This window comes from Rana temporaria, chromosome 5, assembly GCF_905171775.1.
Source record: "Rana temporaria chromosome 5, aRanTem1.1, whole genome shotgun sequence".
Classification (NCBI taxonomy): Eukaryota; Metazoa; Chordata; class Amphibia; order Anura; family Ranidae; genus Rana; species Rana temporaria.
The window spans coordinates 154705330-154729918 of NC_053493.1; the positions used below are offsets into that span (position 1 = coordinate 154705330).

At 42.2% G+C, this 24589-nt stretch overlaps 1 protein-coding gene across 4 annotated transcripts in view; it reads left to right on the plus strand.

Moving 5' to 3' along the window:
• PDE1C (phosphodiesterase 1C) overlaps positions 1–24589 on the plus strand; it is a 933100-nt gene that overhangs the window by 790224 nt on the left and 118287 nt on the right. For all 4 annotated transcript variants that reach the window (XM_040353264.1, XM_040353266.1, XM_040353267.1 and 1 more), the window contains 4 exons: positions 2227–2355; positions 14696–14797; positions 16328–16448; positions 24383–24464. In XM_040353264.1, coding sequence (XP_040209198.1) covers positions 2227–2355; positions 14696–14797; positions 16328–16448; positions 24383–24464 — 434 coding nt within the window. The remainder of the gene's footprint in view (positions 1–2226; positions 2356–14695; positions 14798–16327; positions 16449–24382; positions 24465–24589) is intronic.

Sequence of the window (24589 nt, forward strand, 5' to 3'; positions counted from 1 at the left end):
GCTTGTCGTTCTCATCGGGGTCTCGACCTGACTGCAGTTTGTCGTCATAACCGATTTAAGTGGGCAAATGCTCACATTCGATGGTGTCTGTCATCTGCCCTGCACAGTGAAAACCGGGATTCATCCGTGAAGAGAACACCTCTCCAAAGTGCCAGAGATCGCGTATGGCATTGTGTGGGTGAGTGGTTTGCTGATGTCAACGTTGTGGATCGAGTGGCCCATGGTGGCGGTGGGGTTATGGTATGGGCAGGCATATGCTATTAACAATTAACACAGGTGCATTTTATTGATGGCATTTTGAATGCACAGAGATACCATGACGAGATCCTGAGGCCCATTGTTGTGCCATTCATCCACGACCCTCACCTCATGTTGCTGCATGGCCCCATGTTGCAAGAATCTGTACACAATTCCTGGAAGCTGAAAACATCCCAGTTCTTGCATGGCCAGCATACTCACCGGACATGTCACCTATTGAGCATGCTCTGGATCGGCGTATACGACAGCGTGTTCCAGTTCCTGCCAATATCCGTCAACTCCGCACAGCCATTGAAGAGGAATGGACCAACATTTCACAGGCCACAACCAACAACCTGATCAACTCTATGCAAAGGAGATTTGCTTCACTGCCTGACACCCCCGCCCCCCAATACAGTAAAACTGCACATTTTAGAGTGCCCTTTTATTGTAACCAGCCGAAGGCACACCTATGCAATAATCATGCTGTCTAATCAGCATCTTAATATGCCACATCTGTGAGGTGGATGGATTATCTTGGCAAAGGAGAAGTGCTCACTAACCCAGATTGACAGATTTGTGAACAATATTTGAGAAAAATAGGCCCTTTGTGTACATAGAAAAAGTCATAGCTCTTTAAGTTCAGCTCATGATAAATAGGGGCAAACACAAAAGTGTTGCGTTTTATAATTTTGCTCAGTGTATATACATTTCTAAGAATATGGTGACAATTAGTGTGCAATTTTATATAAAGTGACTAGTGCTCCAATAAATTAATGAAAAAAAACAATGAAAAAAGATATTTATATGCACAGTTCTTTTAAATCCACAGCAAAGTCTTTTGTAAAGTGACAAAGTGCTCTGTGTTTCTTTAACTTGTGCTGTGCTTCTTATATTGCTCCCCTTAAAGGGGTTGTAAAGGTAAATGTTTTTTCACCTTAATGCATCCTATGCATTAACGTGAAAAAAACATTCAACGGTACCGCCCCCCCCCCGAACTCCCGTTTTACTTACTTGACCCCTCAAAAGTCCCGTGATCCTTATTGGTTCCCAGCCTGACCGTTGATTGGCTAGGCTGGACGGATTGATAACAGCGCAGCCATTGGCTGGCGCTGCTGTCAATCACAGTGGATGATGCGGCGCACCGGGGGGCGGGGCCGAGTGATACAGTCGCCGGCTATGCCTGCCGCTGTATCACGGGAGCGTGCTCGCAAAAGCTTTCCACCATGCGAGCTCTCTCAAACGAAGGTGGAAAGCTTTTGCGAGGAGGAGCCGAGACAGCGGCCGAGGGACCCCAGAAGACCAGATTCAGGGAGACTCTGTGCAAAACGAGCTGCACAGTGGAGGTAAGTATAACATGTTTGTTATTTAAAAAAAAAATGTTTTGCCTTTAGTGTTCCTTTAAGGTGTTGCACTCACCAGAGATATTCACCCCTCAAAGGGGTATTCCGCATTCACAGTGTATGTGACTGTGCAATACATATATCCCAGATCAATGCCTGTGTGTACCTCTCCTCTCTTTGCTCCTTTAAAGGTTCAGCCCCTCTGTCTCATCCACCTGCGGAGAAAAAGTTTGCTCCCATAGAATAATATCGTTTTCAAAAGTGTTTATTGGATATACAGTTGCGAACATACTCATGCTGAGTCCAAGTATAGCCATGTCGCCCCTTACCAGGAAGTGCTGGATTAAGTACTAGGTACACGATACTGTGCAGGAGAGCTGCTCTGCTGTCATACTCCTAGGTGAGGCAGTTGACAAGTGGTAAAAAAAAATTTTAAGGGGAAAATCATAGAAAATTTCAACTTGTTTGAGTTTCATATTTTTTGCTTTACAAAATAAATAAGGAAAGCCTTCATATTAACTAAAAATATTTATCTCTGAAATTTAAAGCAAGTTTGTGTCAATCTGTTTGGATAGAAGGTGATTTGCCAGTGGTTTACACTTCTATCTCTAGTCTTTTTATTGTCCCTCTTTTATTTGTTTTTCAGATCAGATTCTGCCATTTTATATAATGATCGATCTGTACTTGAAAATCATCATGTAAGTGCAGCATATCGCTTACTGCAGGATGACGAAGAAATGAATATTCTCTATAACCTGTCCAAGGATGACTGGAGGTGAGATGTGTAAGCAATATATATTTTGTAAGCATGTCTATGATTACAATATCAGTGTGATTAGTGTATAATATGTGTATTGTCTACATTTGTGGTCCTTATAGCATAGTCAATGATTACCTACACTTTCTCATAATTCTGATAACCTTGTGCTGATTATCTGGCAAAACTAGATCATATATAGATTTGTAGATGAACCATTAGAGAGAGCTGTGATTCCTTGCCTGAGATGAAACTTTAATCCTAATATTTGACATTGAGGAGAGGTAAATATGGGTCGTCAAGCCATGTTTTAACCCCCAACCATTCCCACTAAGGCCCCTTTCACACTGAGGAGTTTTTCAGGCGGTACAGTGCTAAAAATAGCGCCTAAATACCGCCTGAAAAACTCATGCCCCAGCCCAGTGGCGGCCCGTCCATAGGGGGCGCTTGGGCGCCGCCCCCCCAAGCTGTAAAAAAAAAAAAAAAAAAAAAAATTTTTTTTTTTTTTTGTAAATGTCACTTTAAGAGTGACCAGGCGCCGGACATGCGGCGGTCTATGGGAAGCTTCCCAGCCTGCAATCAGCTGATTGCAGGCTGGAAAGCTGATTTGCCCGTGTTTAGGGCGTGTGCAGGGCGCAAGCTGTGCGCCCGCACACACTCCCACTGTCCTTTCATTTGTCAAAATGCCCTAGTGGTGTAATGTGATTGGCCAGCGGGGACCGAAGTAGAGTCAGTGGGAAGTGCCATTTAAATCACTTCCGGTTTCTGGAGCGCTTGTGGGGGCATCAGAGGAGCGGCGCCATTGAAGGTAAGCAGTTACTTTCATACCTCCATTCCCCGCAGCTTAATCCATCCATGCCTGCCACCTCCAGCACCAGCCGAACCACCACCGTGCCCCGCAGCATCTCCCCGCGCTAGTACTGCCACTGACAGCCAGCCCCGTCACCACCAGCACCCCCCCCCCCCCAGTTGAGGACTACACACAGCTTCAAGTCGGTATGCTCTGATCGAACTGACTGGGAGGGGGGGGGGGGGGGTCCTGCTTCACCTTTCCCCCCAGCTCTTCACTCGTAATATGCTGGTGGCTGACCTCTCCTGCCAGGCACATGTCTGTCTTCACCAGCAGATTACGAGTGAATAGCTGGGGGAAAAGGTGAAGCAGGACCCCCCCCCACCCTCCCCCCTCTTCACAGTCAGTGCTGCTCCGAGCATACAGACTTGAAGCTGTGTGCAGCTGGACTCGAGAGGAGAGCAGAAGGGAGGGGGGGGGGGACTGCTGATCGTAGTAAATGTTTCTCCCATTCACCACTAAATCTCTCTCATCTGTCTGTCTTATCTATCTCTCATTCTTCCCCTTAGACCCAATGTCTATCTATCTGATTATCTATCTATCTATTTATCTATCCATCTATCTATCATCTATCTATCATCTATCTATCCATCTATCTATCTATCTATTTATCTATCCATCTATCTATCATCTATCTATCCATCTATCTATCTATCTATTTATCTATCATCTATCTATCATCTATCTATCTATCTATCTATCTATCTATCTCTCATTCTTCCCCTTAGACCCAATGTCTATCTATAGATCGATCTATCTATCTATCTTTCTATCTTTCTGTCTGTCTATCTATCTATCTATCTTTCTATCTTTCTGTCTGTCTATCTATCTATCTGTATGTCTATCTATCTATCTATCTATCTATCTATCTATCTATCTCTCATTCTTCCCCTTAGACCCAATGTCTATCTATAGATCGATCTATCTATCTATCTTTCTATCTTTCTGTCTGTCTGTCTGTCTATCTATCTATCTATCTATCTATCTATCTATCTCTCATTCTTCCCCTTAGACCCAATGTCTATCTATAGATCGATCTATCTTTCTATCTTTCTGTCTGTCTGTCTGTCTGTCTGTCTATCTATCTATCTATCTATCTATCTATCTATCTATCTATATGTCTGTCCATCTATCTATCTGTTTGTCCATCTATCTATATGTCTGTCCATCTATATGTCTGTCCATCTATCTGTATGTTTATCTATCTATCTATCTATCTATCTATCTATCTATCTATCTATATATATGTTTAATCTATCTATCTATCTATCTATCTATCTATCTATCTATCTATGTATCTGCATATCTATCTGTCTATCTATCTATCTATCTATTTGTATCTATCTATCTATCTATCTATCTATTTATCTCTATGTCTGTCCATGTATCTGTATGTCTATCTATCTATCTATCTATCTATCTATCTATCTATCTATCTATCTATCTATATGTTTGTCCATCTATCTATATGTCTGTCTATCGATCTATCTATCTGTCTGTCCATCTATCTGTATGTTTATCTATCTATCTATCTATCTATCTATATGTTTGTCCATCTATCCATATGTCTGTCCATCTATCTATCTATCTATCTATCTATCTATCTATCTATCTATCTATCTATCTATCTATATGTCTGTCCATCTATCTATCTATCTATCTATCTATCTATCTATCTATCTATCTATCTATCTATCTATCTATCTATCTATCTATCTATCTATATGTCTGTCCATCTATCTGTATGTTTATCTATCTATCTATATGTCTGTCCATCTATCTGTATGTCTATCTATCTATCTATCTATCTATATGTCTGTCCACCTATCTGTATGTCTATCTATCTATCTGTATATCTATGTCTGTCTATCTATCTATCTATGTGTCTGTCCATCTATCTGTATGTATATCTATCTATCTATATGCATTTCCATCTATCTGTGTGTTTATCTATCTATCTATCTATCTATCTATCTATCTATATGTTCTTCCATCTATCCATATGTCTGTCCATCTATCTGTATGTCTATCTATCTATCTATCTATCTATCTATCTATCTATCTGTATATCTATCTATCTATCTATCTATCTATCTATCTATCTATCTATCTATCTATCTATCTATATGTTTGTCCATCTATCTATATGTCTGTCCATCTATCTGTATGTTTATCTATCTATCTGTATATCTATCTATATATCTATCTATCTATCTATCTATCTGTATCTGCATATCTATCCATCTGTCTGTCTGTCTATCTGTATATCTATCTGTATATCTATCTATCTATCTATCTATCTATCTATCTATCTATCCAGCTATCTATGTATCTGTATGTCTATCTATCTATCTGTATATCTATCTGTCTGTATCTATCTATCTACCTCTCTATCTGTATATCTATCTATCTGTCTGTCTGCCCCCCCCCCCCATCCTACCCAATGTTTATCTATTTCTCCATCTGTCTATTTATCTGTCTGCATATTTATCCATCTGTCTCTATTTCCACACAATGTCTGTCTGTCTTTCTATTTGTCTGTCTGTATATCTACCTGTAGGACCTATTGTGGGCGAGTGACCGGGGTTATGGGGTTGGTTGGGGCTTTGTTTGCGCCCCCCCAAAATAATGGAGCACCAGCCGTCACTGCCCCAGCCTTCTCAATGTGAAAGCCAGAAGGCTTTCACACTGAGGCTATGCGCTGGCAGGAGAGAAAAAAATCTCCTGCAAGCAGCATTTTGGAGCGGTGACAGGAGCGGTATGTATACCGCGCCTTCCCATTTAAAACAATGGGAAACCGGGGTAATACCGCTGCAATGTGCCTCTGCAGAGGCGCATTGCGGTAGCGGTATTAACCCTTTTTCGGCCGCTAGCAGGGGTTAATACCGCACTGCACTGATAGGCACTGATGGACCCCAATAGGCGGCACTGATGGGCACTGTTGGAGTTGCACTGATAATCAGAGACCTGATTATCAGTGTAGATGTCCCCTTTTACACTGGCCGGTTACTGACTCTCTTTTCCTCACATCAGAAAGGAATGCCGATAAGTGTGTTTACATTTTGATCAGCTGTGACTGGACACAACTGATCACGTGGTAAAGGGCTGCTGTAATTGGCCCTTTACCTTGATCGCATAGCACGCAGGATGAGCACTGCAGTGGGCGTGGTTTTGGGAGGATGTCAATGGACACCCTCCCAGAACTGTATTGTATTGTTTTATTTTTATATTCTATGTTGATCGTTTAGGGTTCCAAAATTGATAGTTTGGGGTAATCAAAGTGGACCATATGTTTTTGAAGCTACCTCGTGTTCACAGCTTGCTGCTGTATCTCACAATCTATCACTCACATTTACCTCACCCCCCCATCCCCATAAATAAAGGTTAGGCCTACTATCCCTAATACAATTTTACACTGCTGTATCCTAATGTTTATAGCAATACCCCTCTTTGCCTCCAGTAAATTTGGGTCTAGTCCTTGTATTTTTTTTTTTCAGTAAATTAAACATGTCCTCTGACTGGATGAAACAGAGGTAGAGAGGAGGGGCTGTGATGTTATGATCTGTACAGAATAAAATAAATAAATAATGTTTTAGATTATTACATATCCCAATAGCAGTGACCAGCATTTTTTGTCAGTTTGTAAATTAGCGCTAAAAATTGATAGAATTTGATAACAAGATTTACACCACAAACTTCAGTGGGAGTTGTGGAACTTCGAACAAGTTTCATGAATCTGTACGGCAAATCAAAACTGGGTAGATTTTCCCAACACAAATGCCTGTACAAAGCTCTCTCAATACTTGTGGAAGGTGACTGTAGCCATATTATTGCACAGTAATAAAACAAGGGGGGAACTAATGCGCAAACCAGCCTAACCCGGGAAAAAAATATAGTGGTACAAATAAATTAAAAGTTACAATCAAGCAGCAGCCACAACTAATAGTGCTCACGCACTGACAGCATATGATAGACAGGGGGATGTAGTGGCGCTTGCAAATACTAAAAACCGACAATAATTTAAAACAATAAAATATTCTAAACAATGATTCCTAAAGTATGAGAGTGAGTCCGTCCTCTACTGGGGTAAAATTGTGTTCCACTCGAGGTCTATGCCCAAAGAATACCATCCAACATCAATAATTAGATGTGGAAGGAACTGCGAGTGAATAAATAATGAAATCCAATGGATAAAAGTGCCTAACTGGCCGCACAGTGTACATGGGATAATAATCCTTTTTTTAAAAATATGTGTCATAAATCCTTAAAGTGCTTGATAAAAAACAAGTGCAAAATGCTAATAAATAAAACAATAATAGCAGTGAATGAAAGCTCCAGCTCTCCTGGAAAGTGGTTAATTACTAATTAGCAAACACATGCAGGAAAAAGCAACAACTGAAAAGAAGTCCAAAAATGCAAGTGTCCTAAAAACCTAAACGGTTCAATCATAAAACTGTTGTTTTTCTGTGCGATGAAAAAAATATAATAATATAATAATAAATAAAAAATAAAAAAAATATAAAAAAAATAAAAAATAATAGTCCAAAAACAGATAGTACAATATCACTACAGGATTAGTGATAGTGAATAAAACTATATCCAGTGCACAATCAAGTGATAATGATAATAATAAAAATTAAAAATAAAGTGCAAAGTGCATCTGTGCTCCATTCAACAATTCAGATGATCAGTGGTTAATTCAGTGAAGACTTGTTACATTGTGCTCATTCAGTGAAGACTTGTTACATTGTGCTCATATGTCTGTGAATCAAACCAGCCCGATTTTCCTCAGTGTGGGGATTATTTTTACCAGCCTCTTACCTTCCTGAGGCTTTTACCAAGCCTGTAACAGGAGCTGCTCTGCAGTCACATAGATAAAATCCAGGATCCAAAAACGGCTCACACTCCTCCCCATTCAGGCTCTCAAAAAGAAACACATGAATGCCTCCATAGCATAAAACCACAGGATATCACTTTAATAAAGAAAAACGAATACACTCACAAACATTGCTGTGTTAAACAGCGTGTGTACAATCGAGTGTCACCGCTCTGCGGCCGCAAAGCAGGTGACTTCACCAGCAAGCCCTCTGTGTCCTCCTCACGCGTATCGCGACAGCCCTACGTCGCTTAATTAAGCGACGTAGGGCTGGCTGCCTGAATGGGGAGGAGTGTGAGCCGTTTTTGGATCCTGGATTTTATCTATGTGACTGCAGAGCAGCTCCTGTTACAGGCTTGGTAAAAGCCTCAGGAAGGTAAGAGGCTGGTAAAAATAATCCCCACACTGAGGAAAATCGGGCTGGTTTGATTCACAGACATATGAGCACAATGTAACAAGTCTTCACTGAATGAGCACAATGTAACAAGTCTTCACTGAATTAACCACTGATCATCTGAATTGTTGAATGGAGCACAGATGCACTTTGCACTTTGGACTTTATTTTTAATTTTTATTATTATCATTATCACTTGATTGTGCACTGGATATAGTTTTATTCAGTATCACTAATCCTGTAGTGATATTGTACTATCTGTTTTTGGACTATTATTTATGATTTTTTTTATTTATTATTTAATTATTATATTTTTTTCATCGCACAGACAAACAACAGTTTTATGATTGAACCGTTTAGGTTTTTAGGACACTTGCATTTTTGGACTTCTTTTCAGTTGTTGCTTTTTCCTGCATGTGTTTGCTAATTAGTAATTAACCACTTTCCAGGAGAGCTGGAGCTTTCATTCACTGCTATTATTGTTTTATTTATTAGCACTTTGCACTTGTTTTTTATCAAGCACTTTAAGGATTTATGACACATATTTTTTAAAAAAGGATTATTATCCCATGTACACTGTGCGGCCAGTTAGGCACTTTTATCCATTGGATTTCATTATTTATTCACTCGCAGTTCCTTCCACATCTAATTATTGATGTTGGATGGTATTCTTTGGGCATAGACCTCGAGTGGAACACAATTTTACCCCAGTAGAGGACGGACTCACTCTCATACTTTAGGAATCATTGTTTAGAATATTTTATTGTTTTAAATTATTTTTCGGTTTTTAGTATTTGCAAGCGCCACTACATCCCCCTGTCTATCATTGCACAGTAATGCTGTCTGTTACTGAAAAAAATAAAAATAAATCACAGTTAAATTTTCAGGACAAGCTTTAGGGATCTACTCCCTTTTCAGGGTCCATGCCATACTGATACACAGAAGGTTTAGAAAAATGCTAAAGACAATCTGAAAATATGTTCTCTGGGAAAAAAAAACACACACATGCAAAGGGTAAAACAAATTGAGAAGGTTGTCCGATAAGGAGTAGTGATTTGGGCTATAGAATGGAAGTGGAGAAGAGTCACAGAGGTGGGAATGGTCATAAAACGATTTGATCGTAATCAGAGGCGTAATTTGAACCTTTAGTCCGAAGAGCGGCCTTTGCAACCCTGGTAGTTCCTCCACTGGTGTCAGTAGTTTTTTTTTAATACTATATTAAATTTTTTTTTTTTTTTTACAATTTCACCAATGGCGGGTGAAATATCAGGGGTCTAAACAGGTCCAGGACATCATTCATTCTGTGTAGCTGAAGCTGCAGAGTTTGAGGACAGGAAACAGGTCCAGGACATCTCAAACTCTGCAGCTTCAGCTACACAGAATGAATGGACAGGAAAAGCTCTGTAAACACAGTTCACTATGCTTTAGGCCCCATACACACGAGAGGATTTATCCGCGAATACGGTCCAGCGGACCGTTTGCACGGATAAATCCTCTCGAGGATTTCAGCGGATTTCTCTGCGATGGAGTGTACTCACCATCGCATTGAAATCCGTGCTGAAATCCTCTGGCGATGGCGTGTCGCGCCGTCGCCGCCATTATGACGCGGCGACGTTGTCATATAGGGAATTCCACGCATGCGTCGATTCATTACGACGCATGCGGGGGATCCCTTTGGACGGATGGATCCGGTGAGTCTATACAGACCAGCGGATCCATCCGTTGGGATGGATTCCAGCAGATAGATTTGTTTAGCATGTCGGCGAATATTCGATCTGCTGGAATCCATCCCAGGGGAGAAATATCCGCGGAAACAGATCCGCTGGAGTGTACACACCATAGGATCTATCCGCTGAAACCCATTCGCTGGGATTTTTCAGCGGATGGATTCTATCGTGTGTATGGGGCCTTAGATATGGATGGACATAGTCAGTGATTGGTCTCATGGCTGACTGACTTTTATTGACAGCAGCAGGAGCCAATGGTTTCCGACTTATTTTGATTAATTATAACGCACATACAGATCCAACTACTTTTAGCAAAAGCAGTCATAAAAACATGTAGCTAAGTATGACACTGGTATAAAAATGTGTACAACGATACCACTGCTGAATCCAGATGAGGAGAGGTTAACATCAGTCTGTCGGCATGTAGGTGTCCCGTGAAGGGAACTACCGTGTTTCCCCGAAAATAAGACACCGTCTTATATTTATTTTTCCTCAAGAAATCACACTATGGCTTATTTTCGGGGGATGTCTTATTTTTATTACCGGCACGTATGGTAGAACAGTATGGTACAACAATCTCCAATTATTCAACTATCCCCTGGTGTTTGTGTGGGTGGAAAGACTGTTGCTGGTCAGTGCTGGGGAGAAGCTTTACTTCTTCCCCTGAGTACAGAGCGTCCTTCTCCTCACTTCACTGAGGAGACTTTTTACTTTCACTTTCACCTGACAGGGGGAGCCGACCTTACTGTATTTATGGGGCTGCCGACACCTCTCCGGTCACTTAGAGATACCGTGGAGCAGATAAGAAGGGCTGCACGACTTCTTTACAGCTCCTGAGCTCCGCACCAGTACAGTACGCCTATCACGTCTTGTTTACCGCTCTGCGCCGCTACGCATACGACACGCCATCACTACGTCTTATTTTCGGGGATTCGACACGCCATCGCTACGTCTTATTTTCGGGGGTATGGCTTATATTTCGATCTTGCGTCGAAATCCCGCTACGGCTTATTTTCGGACTATCTGCGTGTGGCAGATAGTAAGGTCCTGCCGGCATGCAGATATGAAGGCACAGCAAAGGAGCCCTTCAGATGGACACGGCAAGCCCTGCCAGTGTCTGTGACATCACCGGATCTCCAACGGAACTCCCTGAAGGCCCGGAAGGCAGCGGAGAGGTGAGTACCAATCAAAAAAATTAAAGATTAATCGATGAATTAATAGTTAATTTCCACAGCCCTAATGAAGGTAAAAAACCTTCTGACTTTACAACCCCTTTAACTTGTCACTGGGGCCAGTAATCATCCACTACTTTTGATTAAAATATAGCTGAAATGTATAATTGTGCACATTTCACAGTATATTGCTATATAAAATTGATGATATCAGAGCATAGGCAGAAAACTGCTGAGTTATAATTTGTGATTTGCTATTGTGCAACATCATCACCATTGTTTCTAATTCATAAGGCTGCCTATATTACTGCAGAAATAGTCACACTTGTCATTCTGTGGTCAGAAACAAGACTGCACTGTACAGTATGTTATAGCAGGCCCCCAGAGTCCACAGGTCCTTTATACAGTTTTTCTGCAGCTAACGTCAGCACATAGGATGGAATGTTTATGCACTCATTAATTCTCATGTATAATTCATAGGTGCCTAGCAGAAGGTTAACATACAACGTGCATGATCCTATATCTTACAGCATATTTTTATTTACATGTTGTCCATTCAGATGAAACCATGGTGGATGTTGTCCATTGCACAATATAAAAATAGCACAATGTAAATGAAATAATAAAATATTATTTGTCTAATTTCTTGGTAAATAGTTAGAGAAGAGGGACACAATTCAAATAAACCAGGATTCTATCAATATCATGCCAATTCACCTGATGCAGATAGCCACAAACTTGTCATTGTAAGAATTTGTGCCATTTCTGCTTATTAGTCACCCTTGGCAGGCTTTTCCATTTTGCATTTCATGCCCTTCTATTCTTTCATGTCCCTGCATTTCCTTTCCAACATTGTATCATCAGACACAGCCTGTAATAGGCATCTAAAGGAAGCGTATGAGCACAACGGTGATAATTTTCTTGCCATTTTCTTTACAGTGCTACTCAATACTATAATTTGTGACAACAGGGGATGCTGTATTTTCACACAGTATTGTAATTTTTTTTTTTTTTTTTTTTTTATCATTAAAGTGGTAGTAAACCGCAAAAAAAAAAAAAAATCTGCCTGCAAGTTAATGTCATAATGTGCTAGTATGCATTGTATATTAGCACATTATGAAATACTTAATTGAAAATTTAAAGGGTCACTAAAGGAATTTTTTTTTTAGCTAAATAGCTTCCTTTACCTTACTGCAGTCCTGGTTTCATGTCCTTATTGTTTGTTTTTGCTTTGAAGTAGCTGTAATTCTGCTGTGATCTCCACACTTCCTGGTTGCCTGTTTCCTTATAACCATGGTACTGGGAGCTTTTCACGGTGGTCTAAGCTGTCATTACTGTGTGTCTAAAACTCCTCAGAACCAATCAGATTCATTTTAAAAACAAAACACTGCCCTGGATTTATTTGTTTTTGTTCTGTGGGTCTCTTTACTTCACATAAACATGAAACCAGTTTAAAACCGAAAGTGAAACTAGAGGCACATTATATGATTGAATTTAATCTATTTTTAATAATTTTTAAAAGGAATCAGTTAACTTTTATGTCTCTATACCCTGTAAACAGTCATTTCAGCAGAAAAAATGTTTTCCTTTAGTGACCCTTTAAGCCTTAAAGAGGCACACTGTCACCGCTGACAGGGCTTCCATCTTCACCCAGGCTTCCTTCTGGGTTCACGGGCTGCGGTCATCTGCAGCCAAGGCACGATGTTGTCACTCTTGTGCATACACATGACAGTTACGGCCGTATCACAGCTCTCTCAATGGATGGCATGCTGTCCATTGAGAGTGCAGGGCACATGCACCAAAGCTGCTTAAAGAGTTTGTAAGCCTACAAAAAAAAAAATCCAAAATAAAAAAACCTGCAAGGCAAAGGCATAATGAGCTAGTAGTTGTTTTTTTGTTTTTTTTTAGAAAACTAAGCCATCTGATTTTATTTTTCAAGAACATTTAATCAAAGTGGTAATTTTTGTGACAAATCAAGTTCAGTGAACATCTGTTCAAACCAGAGAAGTCTCCAAAACACTTGCACAGTTTTTTCACTGAGACAAATATTTAAGGGCGAAGGTACTTCTGAACTTAGTGACATCTATTATTCATTTATACAGATGAGTCCTAATATATCCATTTGTATTTCTCAGGACTGCAGGGACTCAAGCAGTCCATGGCCCGGATTCAGAAAGGAGTTACGCCGGCGTATCTCCAGATACGCCGTCGTAACTCCGAATGCGGGCGGTCGCATCTCGGCGCCTGATTCATAGAATCAGATACGCCTCAATGTTGCCTAGATACGAGCGGCGTAAGTCTCCTACGCCGTCGTATCTTAGGGTGCAATATTTACGCTGACCGCTAGGGGCGCTTCCCAAGACTTCTGCATCGAATATGCAAATTAGGTAGATACGCCGATTCAGAAACGTACGTCCGCTCGGCGCATTTTTTTACGTCGTTTACGTAAGGCTTTTTCCGGCGTAAAGTTGCCCCTGCTCTATGAGGTCGTAGCCAATGTTAAGTATGGACGTCGGGCCAGCGTCGAATTTTGCGTCGTACGCGAATTTGGCTGTGCGTAAGTTTTGTTCACGTCTAAAGCATTGACTATTTGCGGCGTAATTTGGAGCATGCGCACTGGGATATTTTCATGGACGGCGCATGCGTCGTTCGTTAAGAACGTCAATTACGTGGGGTCACGGCAAATTAGCATACAACACGTCCCCTACAGCCTATTTTGAATTACGCGGGCTTGCGCCGGCCAATATACGCTACGCCGCTGTAACTTTAGGCGCAAGTTCTTTCTGGGTACAGGACTTGCGTCTCAAAGTTACGGCGGCGTAGCGTATATGAGATACGCTACGCCAGCATAACAATACGCATTTGTATCTGAATCCGGGCCCATGATTATAAAATAATATGATTCTCCCTCAATTCAGTAAAATTGCTATTTGATTCGCACACCTCTCTCACTATGTTTTTTAACAGTAAGTAAATTATTTTAGAGTTTCAGTGTGTGTTACAAATCTAAATGTATAGCAGAACAACTTACGTTTTTTTTAAAGCACATCATATTATCCTTTATTTTATGAAACCTACATTTATTAAAAAGACAGCCGTATAAAAATGCCTCTTCTTCACTTGCATTAATTTTAGCCAGAGTTATTCTTCTGACTAACTTGCTCACACTGAATTTGATATTAAAAAAGAATGAGCTTACCTCCCTTGGATAAAGATATCTGCAAGGAGTTTGTGACACATATGGTTTGCAGTCAAAATGTCACAAACAATTAGCATATGCACAAGAAAAACTAATGTCTTGCACGTTCTTTTACTTTCTGCCTTATGACAACCCTGAAGGGAATTCCGGGCTTTGGTGATTGAGATGGTGTTGGCTACAGATATGTCCTGTCATTTCCAACAAATCAAAGCGATGAAGAATGCTTTGCCGCAACCAGAAGGGTGAGTAACCTTGTTTTGATGTCCTACAGTAAAAGGTCACAGCAGATATGTATAGTTTATTTTCTTGTACTTCAAAGGCAACCTGCAAAAGCTGTTGGTGCTAACTTCAGAATTTCTATTTTAAAGGAGGTTCAAAGATGTAAGAATTTCATTGGTAGCTGTCAACTACATGATAGAACTGATAAGACAATCACATGACTATATTATACTATTACTATTAGAAACAAATAGGGTTTTCAGTTGGATTGATGTAAGAATCACAATTTATATCCCATGTTATAGTGGAACTGAGAAAAAATAATGCTAATTGTAACTATATATATATATATATATATATATATATATATATATATATATATATATATATATATATATATATACTGTATATTATAGTTTAATGTATAAATTAGCCAGGAAATGTAACACTTTTTCATAAGATATTCTAAAGGGATTTATTCATAGACACCTTGAGCCATACTATTGTGCTGAGATGGTTAAAGTGAATGTAAACCCACTCTCATCCTTTCTTAACTACTGCCATGGTGCTGATCTATAAGGATATATATACCTCTTGCATGTATCCTTACCTGTCAAATGTCCCCCCCCCCTCTTTCAGTTCTTATAACAGACAAACTGCAGATTCTGTGGGTGGATCTGTTGTCTGGAGCTCTGTGGGTGTTCGCTTTTGTCAACATGCATTTTTCTTCTGTGTATTCCTTACACTAAATTCTGCTATGATCATTAACATCAAGTCAAAATCCAGAAAAGTAACCACATGACTTCAGAAAATGAGTGGGGGTGGGAATTCAAAAATAATGCCTGTCTCCAGGCTAGTGCATGAGATATGTAAATAACCTGTCACTCACAGCAAGGGGGTGGAACAGACTAAGGTTTTTCTCTGTAAGTCTGTTTTATTTCACTGAACAATAAAAGAGGATTGCTTAGAGCTGGACTAACTCTGTGTGGCAAGACTGGGCACAGATGATAGGAAATCTTATACTGTCCATTGTGACATCAAAATAAATAAATACATTTTCGGGTTTCCATCCACTTTAAGTGAGAAACGCTGCATGGGTCCATTTTGTATGTTTTCAAGCCTTCTAGTTTCCACAGGTAAGCCATTACTATACACTGGAAATCCCACTGCAGGCCAAATGGATGTGTCAAGATGGTGACATATGGAGCGAAGGGTATTACCTGCATGCTTCATATTATCCTTGCCTATGAGCCTTGCAGGTTGCATAACAGCCAGTAAATATGAATAAAACATCACTTATGGGGTGATAAGCAACAATGTACAGAACACTCATAGGTTGATATTTAAGAATTGTTTAAAGTTTTAGGAAATCACAACAGGTACTAATAACTGAAATGAAAAGGTAAGTCTCTCAAACTACACAACGGGTTGTATAACTATGTAGTATAAAGTTTAGTGGATGCTGTTAACATAATTTAAAATTTACACAACAAAATATTTTCTTGCTTTCCAGACTGCTGTAATTTAATGTGTTTGTTTATTTCAATCTACAGGATTGATAAGCCGAAAGCCTTATCATTGTTGTTGCATACAGCAGATATTAGCCATCCAGCCAAAAATTGGGACCTCCATCACAGGTGGACTATGTCCTTGTTAGAGGAATTCTTTAGACAGGTATTTACTGTCTACTTACTGGTTATTTGACATAAAGTTATAAGAAAAAAACCTTGTTAAAAATAGCCTGGAATAAAGCTTAAAGGTGCATTAAATATTAAATAAAAAAGTATGCAGGCAGTTCAAGAAAAATACAGCAACTAAACACATGGGGCCAGATTCACATACATTTAGATAGGCGCAGCGTATCAGAGATACGCCGCTGTAACTTACTTTTGAATTCTTTGAATCCACAAAGAATTTGTGCCGTAAGCTACGGTGGCGTAGTGTATCTCTCGGCGCGTAATTCAAATCGGCGGGTAGGGGGCATGATTCATTTAAATGAAGCGCGTCCCCGCGCCGAATGAACTGCGCATGCTCTGTTTCTAAATTTCCTGCCGTGCATTGCGCTAAATGACGTTGCAACAACGTCATTTTTTTTACTTAGACGTGAATTACGTCCATCCCTATTCACGGAAGACTTACGCAAAAAAAAAAAAAAATTCAAATTTCGACGCGGGAACGACGGCCATACTTAACATGCAAGTCTATCTATACGCCGCAAAATAGCAGCTTTAACTATACGCCGGAAAAAGCCGACTAGAGAGGACGTAAGAGAATGCGACGGCCGCGCGTACGTTCGTGGATCGTCGGAAATAGCTAATTAGCATACCCGAGGTGGAAAACGACGCAAACTCCACCCAGCGGACGCCGAAGTATTGCATCTACGATCCGAAGGCATACGAAGCCGTACGCCTGTCGGATCAAACCCAGATGCCGTCGTATCCTGTTTTGAGGATTCAAACTAAAGATATGACACGGGAAATTTTAAAGTACACCGGCGTATCAGTAGATACGCCGGCATACTCTCACTGTGGATCTGCCCCATGGACTTGCTGTACAGAGTAAAGGTTGCTGGATAACTAAACAATAAAGCTCAGTCTTCCTCCCCCATCTGGGACTATTAGGCCGCATACACACGACCGGACATGTCCGCAGAAAGTGGTCAAGCTACTGAGGACAGAGTTAGCTGGAAAGTTTAAAAACTGCACTTTCCATTTTGTGAACTTAATTTAGTACTCTTTAAATAGTTTTTTTTTCTACGCTAGCCACTTAGATTCATGCTCATTTTGTCAAGGGGAATCGGGTAGTTTTTTTTACTTACCGTTTTAGAGAGCGATCTTCTCCGCCGCTTCCAGGTATGGTCTTCGGGACTGGGCGTTCCTTCTTGATTGACAGTCTTCCGACTGTCTATCGCGTCACGAGTAGCCGAAAGTCGGTGCGGCTCTATACGGCGGCTGCACACCGACGTTCAGCTACTTTCGGAAAATTGTGACGTGATAGATGCGACCGTCGAAAGCCTGTCGGAAGACTGTCAATGAAGAAGGAACGCCCAGTCCCGCAGCCCATACCTGGAAGCGGCGGAGAAGATGTATCGCTAAAACGGTAAGTATGGCTTCGATTTAAAAAAAAACTACCCGATTACCCTTGACAAAATGAGCATGAATCTAATCTTAAAAATTGTCATTTCCAGGTGAACCTCCACTTTAAATAGAGTCTGTCTGATTCAAGATGGCTGCCAGAGTCACATGGGGCATCAGCATCCAATCGGATAGCTGCCCCCCTGTTCCTCTCCACTTCCTCCCCCCACTTGCATTGCCACTGTGATTGAGCACCACCTGCAGAGGAGAATATAGACTGCACCTGCCTACAAACTGAGGTAGTAAACCACTGTACTGTCATTACAAATAAGTTGGCTTTAAAATGACATGTCTTGTAAACCACAGGTTCTCATCTATTGATACTTTTCACCCCGGGGGTGCTTTTGCTGTCTGAAGTGAATTCAATATTATCAGTATAAGGTTTTAGGCTATTATATATATCAAATATGTGTATATTTTTAGTTAACAAAACTAAAGGGCACGTTCGGAAATATGTATTTAGTGCTAGCTTTGCTACACCCAAAGACGTTGTACAGTATTTTGAAAGAGTTGCAGGGGTTTGGAGCAGGGGCTGTACTTTGGTTAGCACTACAAAGATAAAGATTTCCTATTTGAAGGGACTAAAAGTGTAAGAGCCAGTTCACACAGGGGCGACTTGGGATCCGACTTGAAGTCGCCCCAAGTCGCGCGACATGTCAAATCACTACTGAAGTCGCTCCAACTTCAGAAAAGGTTTCTGTACTACGTCAATCTGACTTCTAGGCGACTTGTACCCATTGATTTCAATGGAAGTCGCCTCCAAGTCGGATCCCCTGTCTTAACTGAAGTAAAAATAGTTTTCTCTGCAAACCCCTCCCTCCCACAGAGCTGATTACTCTTTGATTGTCCACTGGCAAAGTCCCCTGTCCTGGAGGCGACTTCAAGTCGCTCTAAGTGGCGCTGTGGTTCACGCTCAAGACGCGCTGAGGCCGCCTTGCAAAGTCGGGCACAAAGTCGTGTTGCCCCTGTGTGAACCGGCTCTAAGGCAACAACCTCCTACAACTACAAATAAGACATGGGCGTATTTATATTCAATGAATCTGACATTCACCAAACATTCACTATAGGTGAATCTTTAAGGTGCATGTCTTTAAAATTACAGTAATTAACCATTAATGAAGGTCACATTCACTACCTTAAAAATGTGTCCTTTAGTGAATTAGTGAGGGACACAGCAAAACATATTTCTCATGTGCAGAATAAATGCTGAAGGATTTATAGTACAGTTCTGGATGCCTGGAAATTTAGATGATATGTACATATTTTACTTAGTCTCTTGGGTGTTATCTGGGAAGGGTAAACTGCTTTGGCAAAGATAGTGAATGCTGACAATAACGAGTGAAGGATGATATGTAAACAGTAAATCAAACAAAAATGACAATATTAACACATAAGATAAACAAATAACAATACTAGAAAAAAAAGGACTGTTCATTCAGTCTACTCTGACCTTGAAAACAAAAGGCCCAGATTCAGGTACGACTTGCGCGGGAGCAAGTGTGATTTGCGCCGCGCAAGTACGGATTTGCTCCCAGGCAAATTTGCGGGTGACCCAGAAAGCAAGCTAAGCCTGAAATGTGCCATTTTTGCACGGAGGCAGTTTCTCTGCCCCGGCGCAATTAAGGGGCAATTTTGCTCAGGGAGCAACTTGCGCTCTCATGGTTTTCCCTCAGCAAATATGCAAATTAGGAACTGCCACTGATTCATAAACTTGCGCGTGTGAGGAGCATTTTGCTCCCAAAGCGCACAAGCTGTTTGGCCGGGGCAAATTTGCACTTTATAAAAGCAGGGGCAAGTTAGCAACAGATGGCCACAGGTCAGCTGGAGAGCAACTACAGCACTCCTCACCGTGTGTAGGGACTACAAAAAAAAAAAAACTTTGAGCATAAACTAAATATAGAAAAGCTCCTAATCTGAGCAAAAAAAAAATATCCCCCCCCAAAAAAAAATATAAGCATAATCAAAATAAATAGAAAAAGCTCATTATATGAGCAGCAAGGGATAGGTAAAAAATACAAAAAAATAAAAGGAAAATATATATTTATTTTTTTGGAAATCCTTGTGCCAAGGGTGCCCCGGCTCTGGCTCCTCAGTCTGCGTGGTTGAGCCTGTGGTGGGGATGGAGCCTGGGCTGAGGATGGAGTCTGTGGTGGGGATGGAGCCTGTGGTGGGGATGGAGCCTGGGCTGAGGATGGAGCCTGTGGTGGGGATGGAGCATGGGGTGGGGATGGAGGGGGGGGAGGAGCATCAACCCCTACTTCCTCACTCCTGGCAGATGGTGCCTGCATGCCCTCCATGGCGTTGGCCAGGCGGGTGAGCACGCTGTTGGTTTGGGCCAACATCCGCAGCTGCCGGGTGGTATTGGTCCTCTGCTGCCGGGTTAATCTCCCCTCCTCCCGCACAGCAGCAGTGTTGGCCTCCACCGCACCTGCCAACCTGCTCACCTCCGCTGTTAGCAAAGCGATGGCGCCCTGCTGCTCGACCATGCAGGTGACCATGGCTCCACAGTTGGCACTGACTTCCTCCAAGCTCTCAGTATCTCGTATCCCCCGGTCAGCATGCAGGGTGAGGGCCTGCTGCAGAGAGGAGGAGGAGGATGCCAGGCTGTCCGCCACCCGCCTCAAGTCTCCCACCATGTCCCCTATATGGCGGGTCTGCTGGGCCTGCTCCTCCTGCAGACCTTCACGGAGGCTGGAGGGTACACCCCCCGGTTTTACATAGAGCCTTCCTTGGAGGAGAGGCTGGGGCATGAACTGAGGGAGAAGAAGGGAAGGGGGTCACACAGGAGGGAGTGACACTGGAGGGGGGGACACTGGAGGGGCTTGCCCTGGAGGGGGATGACGTTATGGTCAGGGGGTGGTGGGGAGGTCAGGGATGGTGGGATCCCCCTGGAGGGACACAGATTCATCCAGGTTGAGGATAATGGACTCCTCCACCACTTCCTCCTCCCTAGATGGACTATGGGCGATATCCTCCTCCACCAACATGCCCAGGATCTGCAGAGGGCCTGACTGCACCCCATGATGTTCTGGGGATGGCGTGGGTCGCCCTACAGCCGACGATGGCCCAGCCTCATCATCAACATCTGTGGATGACACAAAACAAAAATGTTGCTGGAGCAACACACTTATCACATGTTCCCTTCTACCCCCTCCCATGATACACAGCAGATATGAGAAATAAAAACTTTTTACATCTTCCCTTCTACCCCCTCATATGTTCCCTTCTACCCCCTCCCATGATACACAGCAAATATGAGAAACAAACTTACCAGTCCCCAAGTCCCCAACAGTGGAGTCATAGCCTGGGAGTCCCTCCACCTGCTCCAGCGCTAAACTCTGTGCGATAACCTCCTCCTCTGGATCTAATCGTAAAGAGCAGGCTGGTCCTCCTCCCGTGCCCCTGCTATGCTTTCTGATTAGGACAATTTTGTCCCTGACTCGACGACGCATGTCAGTAAATTTTTTTTGTATGTCCTCCCAGGACCTCTCCTCAATGCCCAGGGCATTTATGTCCAATGTAATAGCCTCATATATTGCCCTCCTTTGGGCTACGGTGGTATTCTTCCGCTCTGAACCAAAAAGAACGGCAGTATGGCGCGTCAGTGCCGCAAGCAGTATATCCATCTCAGCGGAGACAAAATTTGCTTTTCTTTTTTTTTTCTTATCAGGAGGTGCCATCTCAGAAAAAAGGGCAAAATTACCTTGCTCAGGGGGGGGGTGGAACAAGCAGGATGTAATTTTGCACAGGACCTGTGCAGGTCTGCCCCTATTTATTTGCTCAGTGCAAGCAGCTGGGCAGAATTTGCCCTGAAAATAGGCGCAAATCACTGCTGAGTGGAAAAAAAGATCATTTGCATAGGGCACACCCACTTTCACTTGCGCTGCCTTAGGCCCTGATTTTTGCCTTACAAAGGAGCAAGTTAGCAGACAAAAGGAATCCTGAATCATGTGGCAATCTTTCCAATTTGCCCCAGCGCAGAGCAAATCAGCTGCTCTTCACATGTGCAACTAATGGGCAAATCTACCTGAATCTGGGCCATAGTTTGAACAAAGTTGCTTAGCTGTTGTATTGTTCATATAATTGCAGATGTGTTTATGGTTTTGATTACACAAATATATGCTTAATTCTAAATAATTTTTATTTAAAATGGAAGGTGAAGCAATGACATAATGATATTAACATATTCATTACCTACCAGCAAAACTCAATATCTATTTGAAAAAGCAATACCTTGTGCCAGGTGCGGACTGGGACAAAAAATAGGCCCGGGCATTTTAGACTGAGCAGCCTGGGGGGGGCGGCGTGGTGGGGGAAAGAAAGGAAAGGAAAGGAAAGAAAGGAAAGGAAAGAAAGGAGGGAAAGGGAAGGAAAGGAAAGAAAGGAAGGAAAGGAAAGGAAAGGAAGGAAAGGAAAGAAAGAAAGGAAAGAAAGAAGGAAAGAAAGAACGAACTCAGAGGCAGGAGGGACTGGATGGATGGATATCAGACTCCATCTTTCTTTTCTGTTTGGCTTTATCTTGAATATTCCCGCTCACATCCCTTAGGCAGCAGAACAGTGTCTGTCGAGGAGAGTGGGCGGGGCAGACACATGAGGAGAGGACAAGAGGAGGGGGAGAAGTAGAAGCAGCTCCTCTCCTCTAACTGGTCCTGCGGGCAGCAAGAGGAGGGGAGAAATCGCCCTGCTTATCTCTATCTATCTGGCGCTGTGTTGGTGGCGGGGGGTGGGGGATCTCTGCTATCAGGTAAACTGGGCGTCCACTCTCGGCCTGCAAACCCTTGGTACACCCCTGGGGAGATGTGACATGCGGCCCGCCGAGGGCCATTCGGCCGCGGCCCACCGGGCTTATGCCCGGTTTGCCCTATGGCCAGTCCGGGCCTACCTCGTGCAATAAGTCACATAAATGAGATGTTTTCATTCTGAGCATTTATTAGGATAGTTGTAGGCCGCATACACACGATCAGTCAAAACCGATGAAAACGGACTGAAGGACCGTTTCATCGGTTAACCGATGAAGCTGACTGATGGTCTGATGTGCCTACACACCATCGGTTAAAAAAACGATCGTGTCAGAATGCGGTGACGTAAAACACACGACGTGCTAAAAAAACGAAGTTCAATGCTTCCAAGCATGCATCGACTTGATTCTGAGCATGCACGGCCTTTTGACCGTTGCTTTTGCATACTAACGATCGGTTTTGACCCATCGGTTAGGCGTCCATCGGTCAAATTTTAAAGCAAGTTCTCTTTTTTTTGACCAAAGGATGACTGACTGATGGGGCCCACACACGATCGGTTTGGACCGATGAAACGGTCCTTCAGTCCGCTTTCATCGGTTTTGACTGATCGTGTGTACGCGGCCTAACACATATGAAAACATTAACTGATCATAAAAGTAGAATATGTTGGAGAATTGCTGCAGTCTTTTGATCATAGAAATTGTGTTCATTGGGGTTTAGAAGTACACCTAAATAACCATCCCTGGGCTCTGTGCACCCCACTTTCTAAATCAACCTCCGCTCTCCCTGGGAAACTTGTAAGAAAAGAAATGGCTGCACATCCAGGAATTCCGATTACCTTTTATTGTTCAAAGTGATAACACCAAAGACACCAACATGAGGTCACATAGACACGTTTCACACAAACATCTTGTGCTTAATCATCTCTCCCTTGTGGCCCCACTGGGCCATTTTAATACTTGCCTTTTCTGGTAACTAATTGCACTCCACTAGGGATGCATGTAATACTTTCAGAATGGGTAGATCCTATTAATCCCCTACCGCAGGGTTTCTCAACCAGGGATCCGTGGAACCCTGGGTTCCTTCAGGCCCCGTACACACGACCGAGTTTCTCGGCAGAATTCAGCCAGAAACTCGGTCGGAGCTGGATTCTGCCGAGAAACTCGGTCGTGTGTACACTTTTCAGCGAGGAAGCCGACGAGGAACTCGTCGGGCCGAATAGAGAACATGTTCTCTATTTCCTTGTTGTTCAATGAGGAAAGTCGGCCCGCCGAGATCCTCGGTGGCTTCAACACTGAACTCGACGAGGAACTCGATGTGTTTGGCACGTCGAGTTCCTCGGACGTGTGTACGGGGCCTCAGAGGTTGCTAGGGGTTCCTTGAGGAATAAGAAATGTCTGCCTCTCAGATAAGTTCCCACCAATGCCATTGATCCTTTTTAGCTATTTGTAGGAGAGTAATGTTTCCCACTGACCACAAGTGTAAGGAGCATTCTTCACACTGGCCACCACACTAATTTATTATGAGTTCTAGATGTGGTAAATTTTAGCAAGTGTTGCCTAAGATTGGAAAGTTATTTCAAGGGTTCCTCGGTTTTGAGAAGGTTGAGAAAGGCTGCCCTATGGTATCTGCTTGCCCAGGGCTTTTCTTCTTGCTTGGTGTATGTTTTTTTTTTTTTATCTAGTCTTTATATAATGTAATTATTACGTCAAGCTCAGTATACTACTGTTTTCAGGGTGATAAAGAAGCAGAACTTGGCCTTCCATTTTCTCCACTGTGTGATCGCAATTCAACAATGGTTGCCCAATCCCAAATAGGTAAGAACATAAAAAAACGTTTTACTCATTTGAATGAATGTTAGCATATTATAAAGCATTTTTTTATATATATAAATATTTGTTTTTGTGTATTTATTCTCAGAATATATTCTTATTTTCAAAAA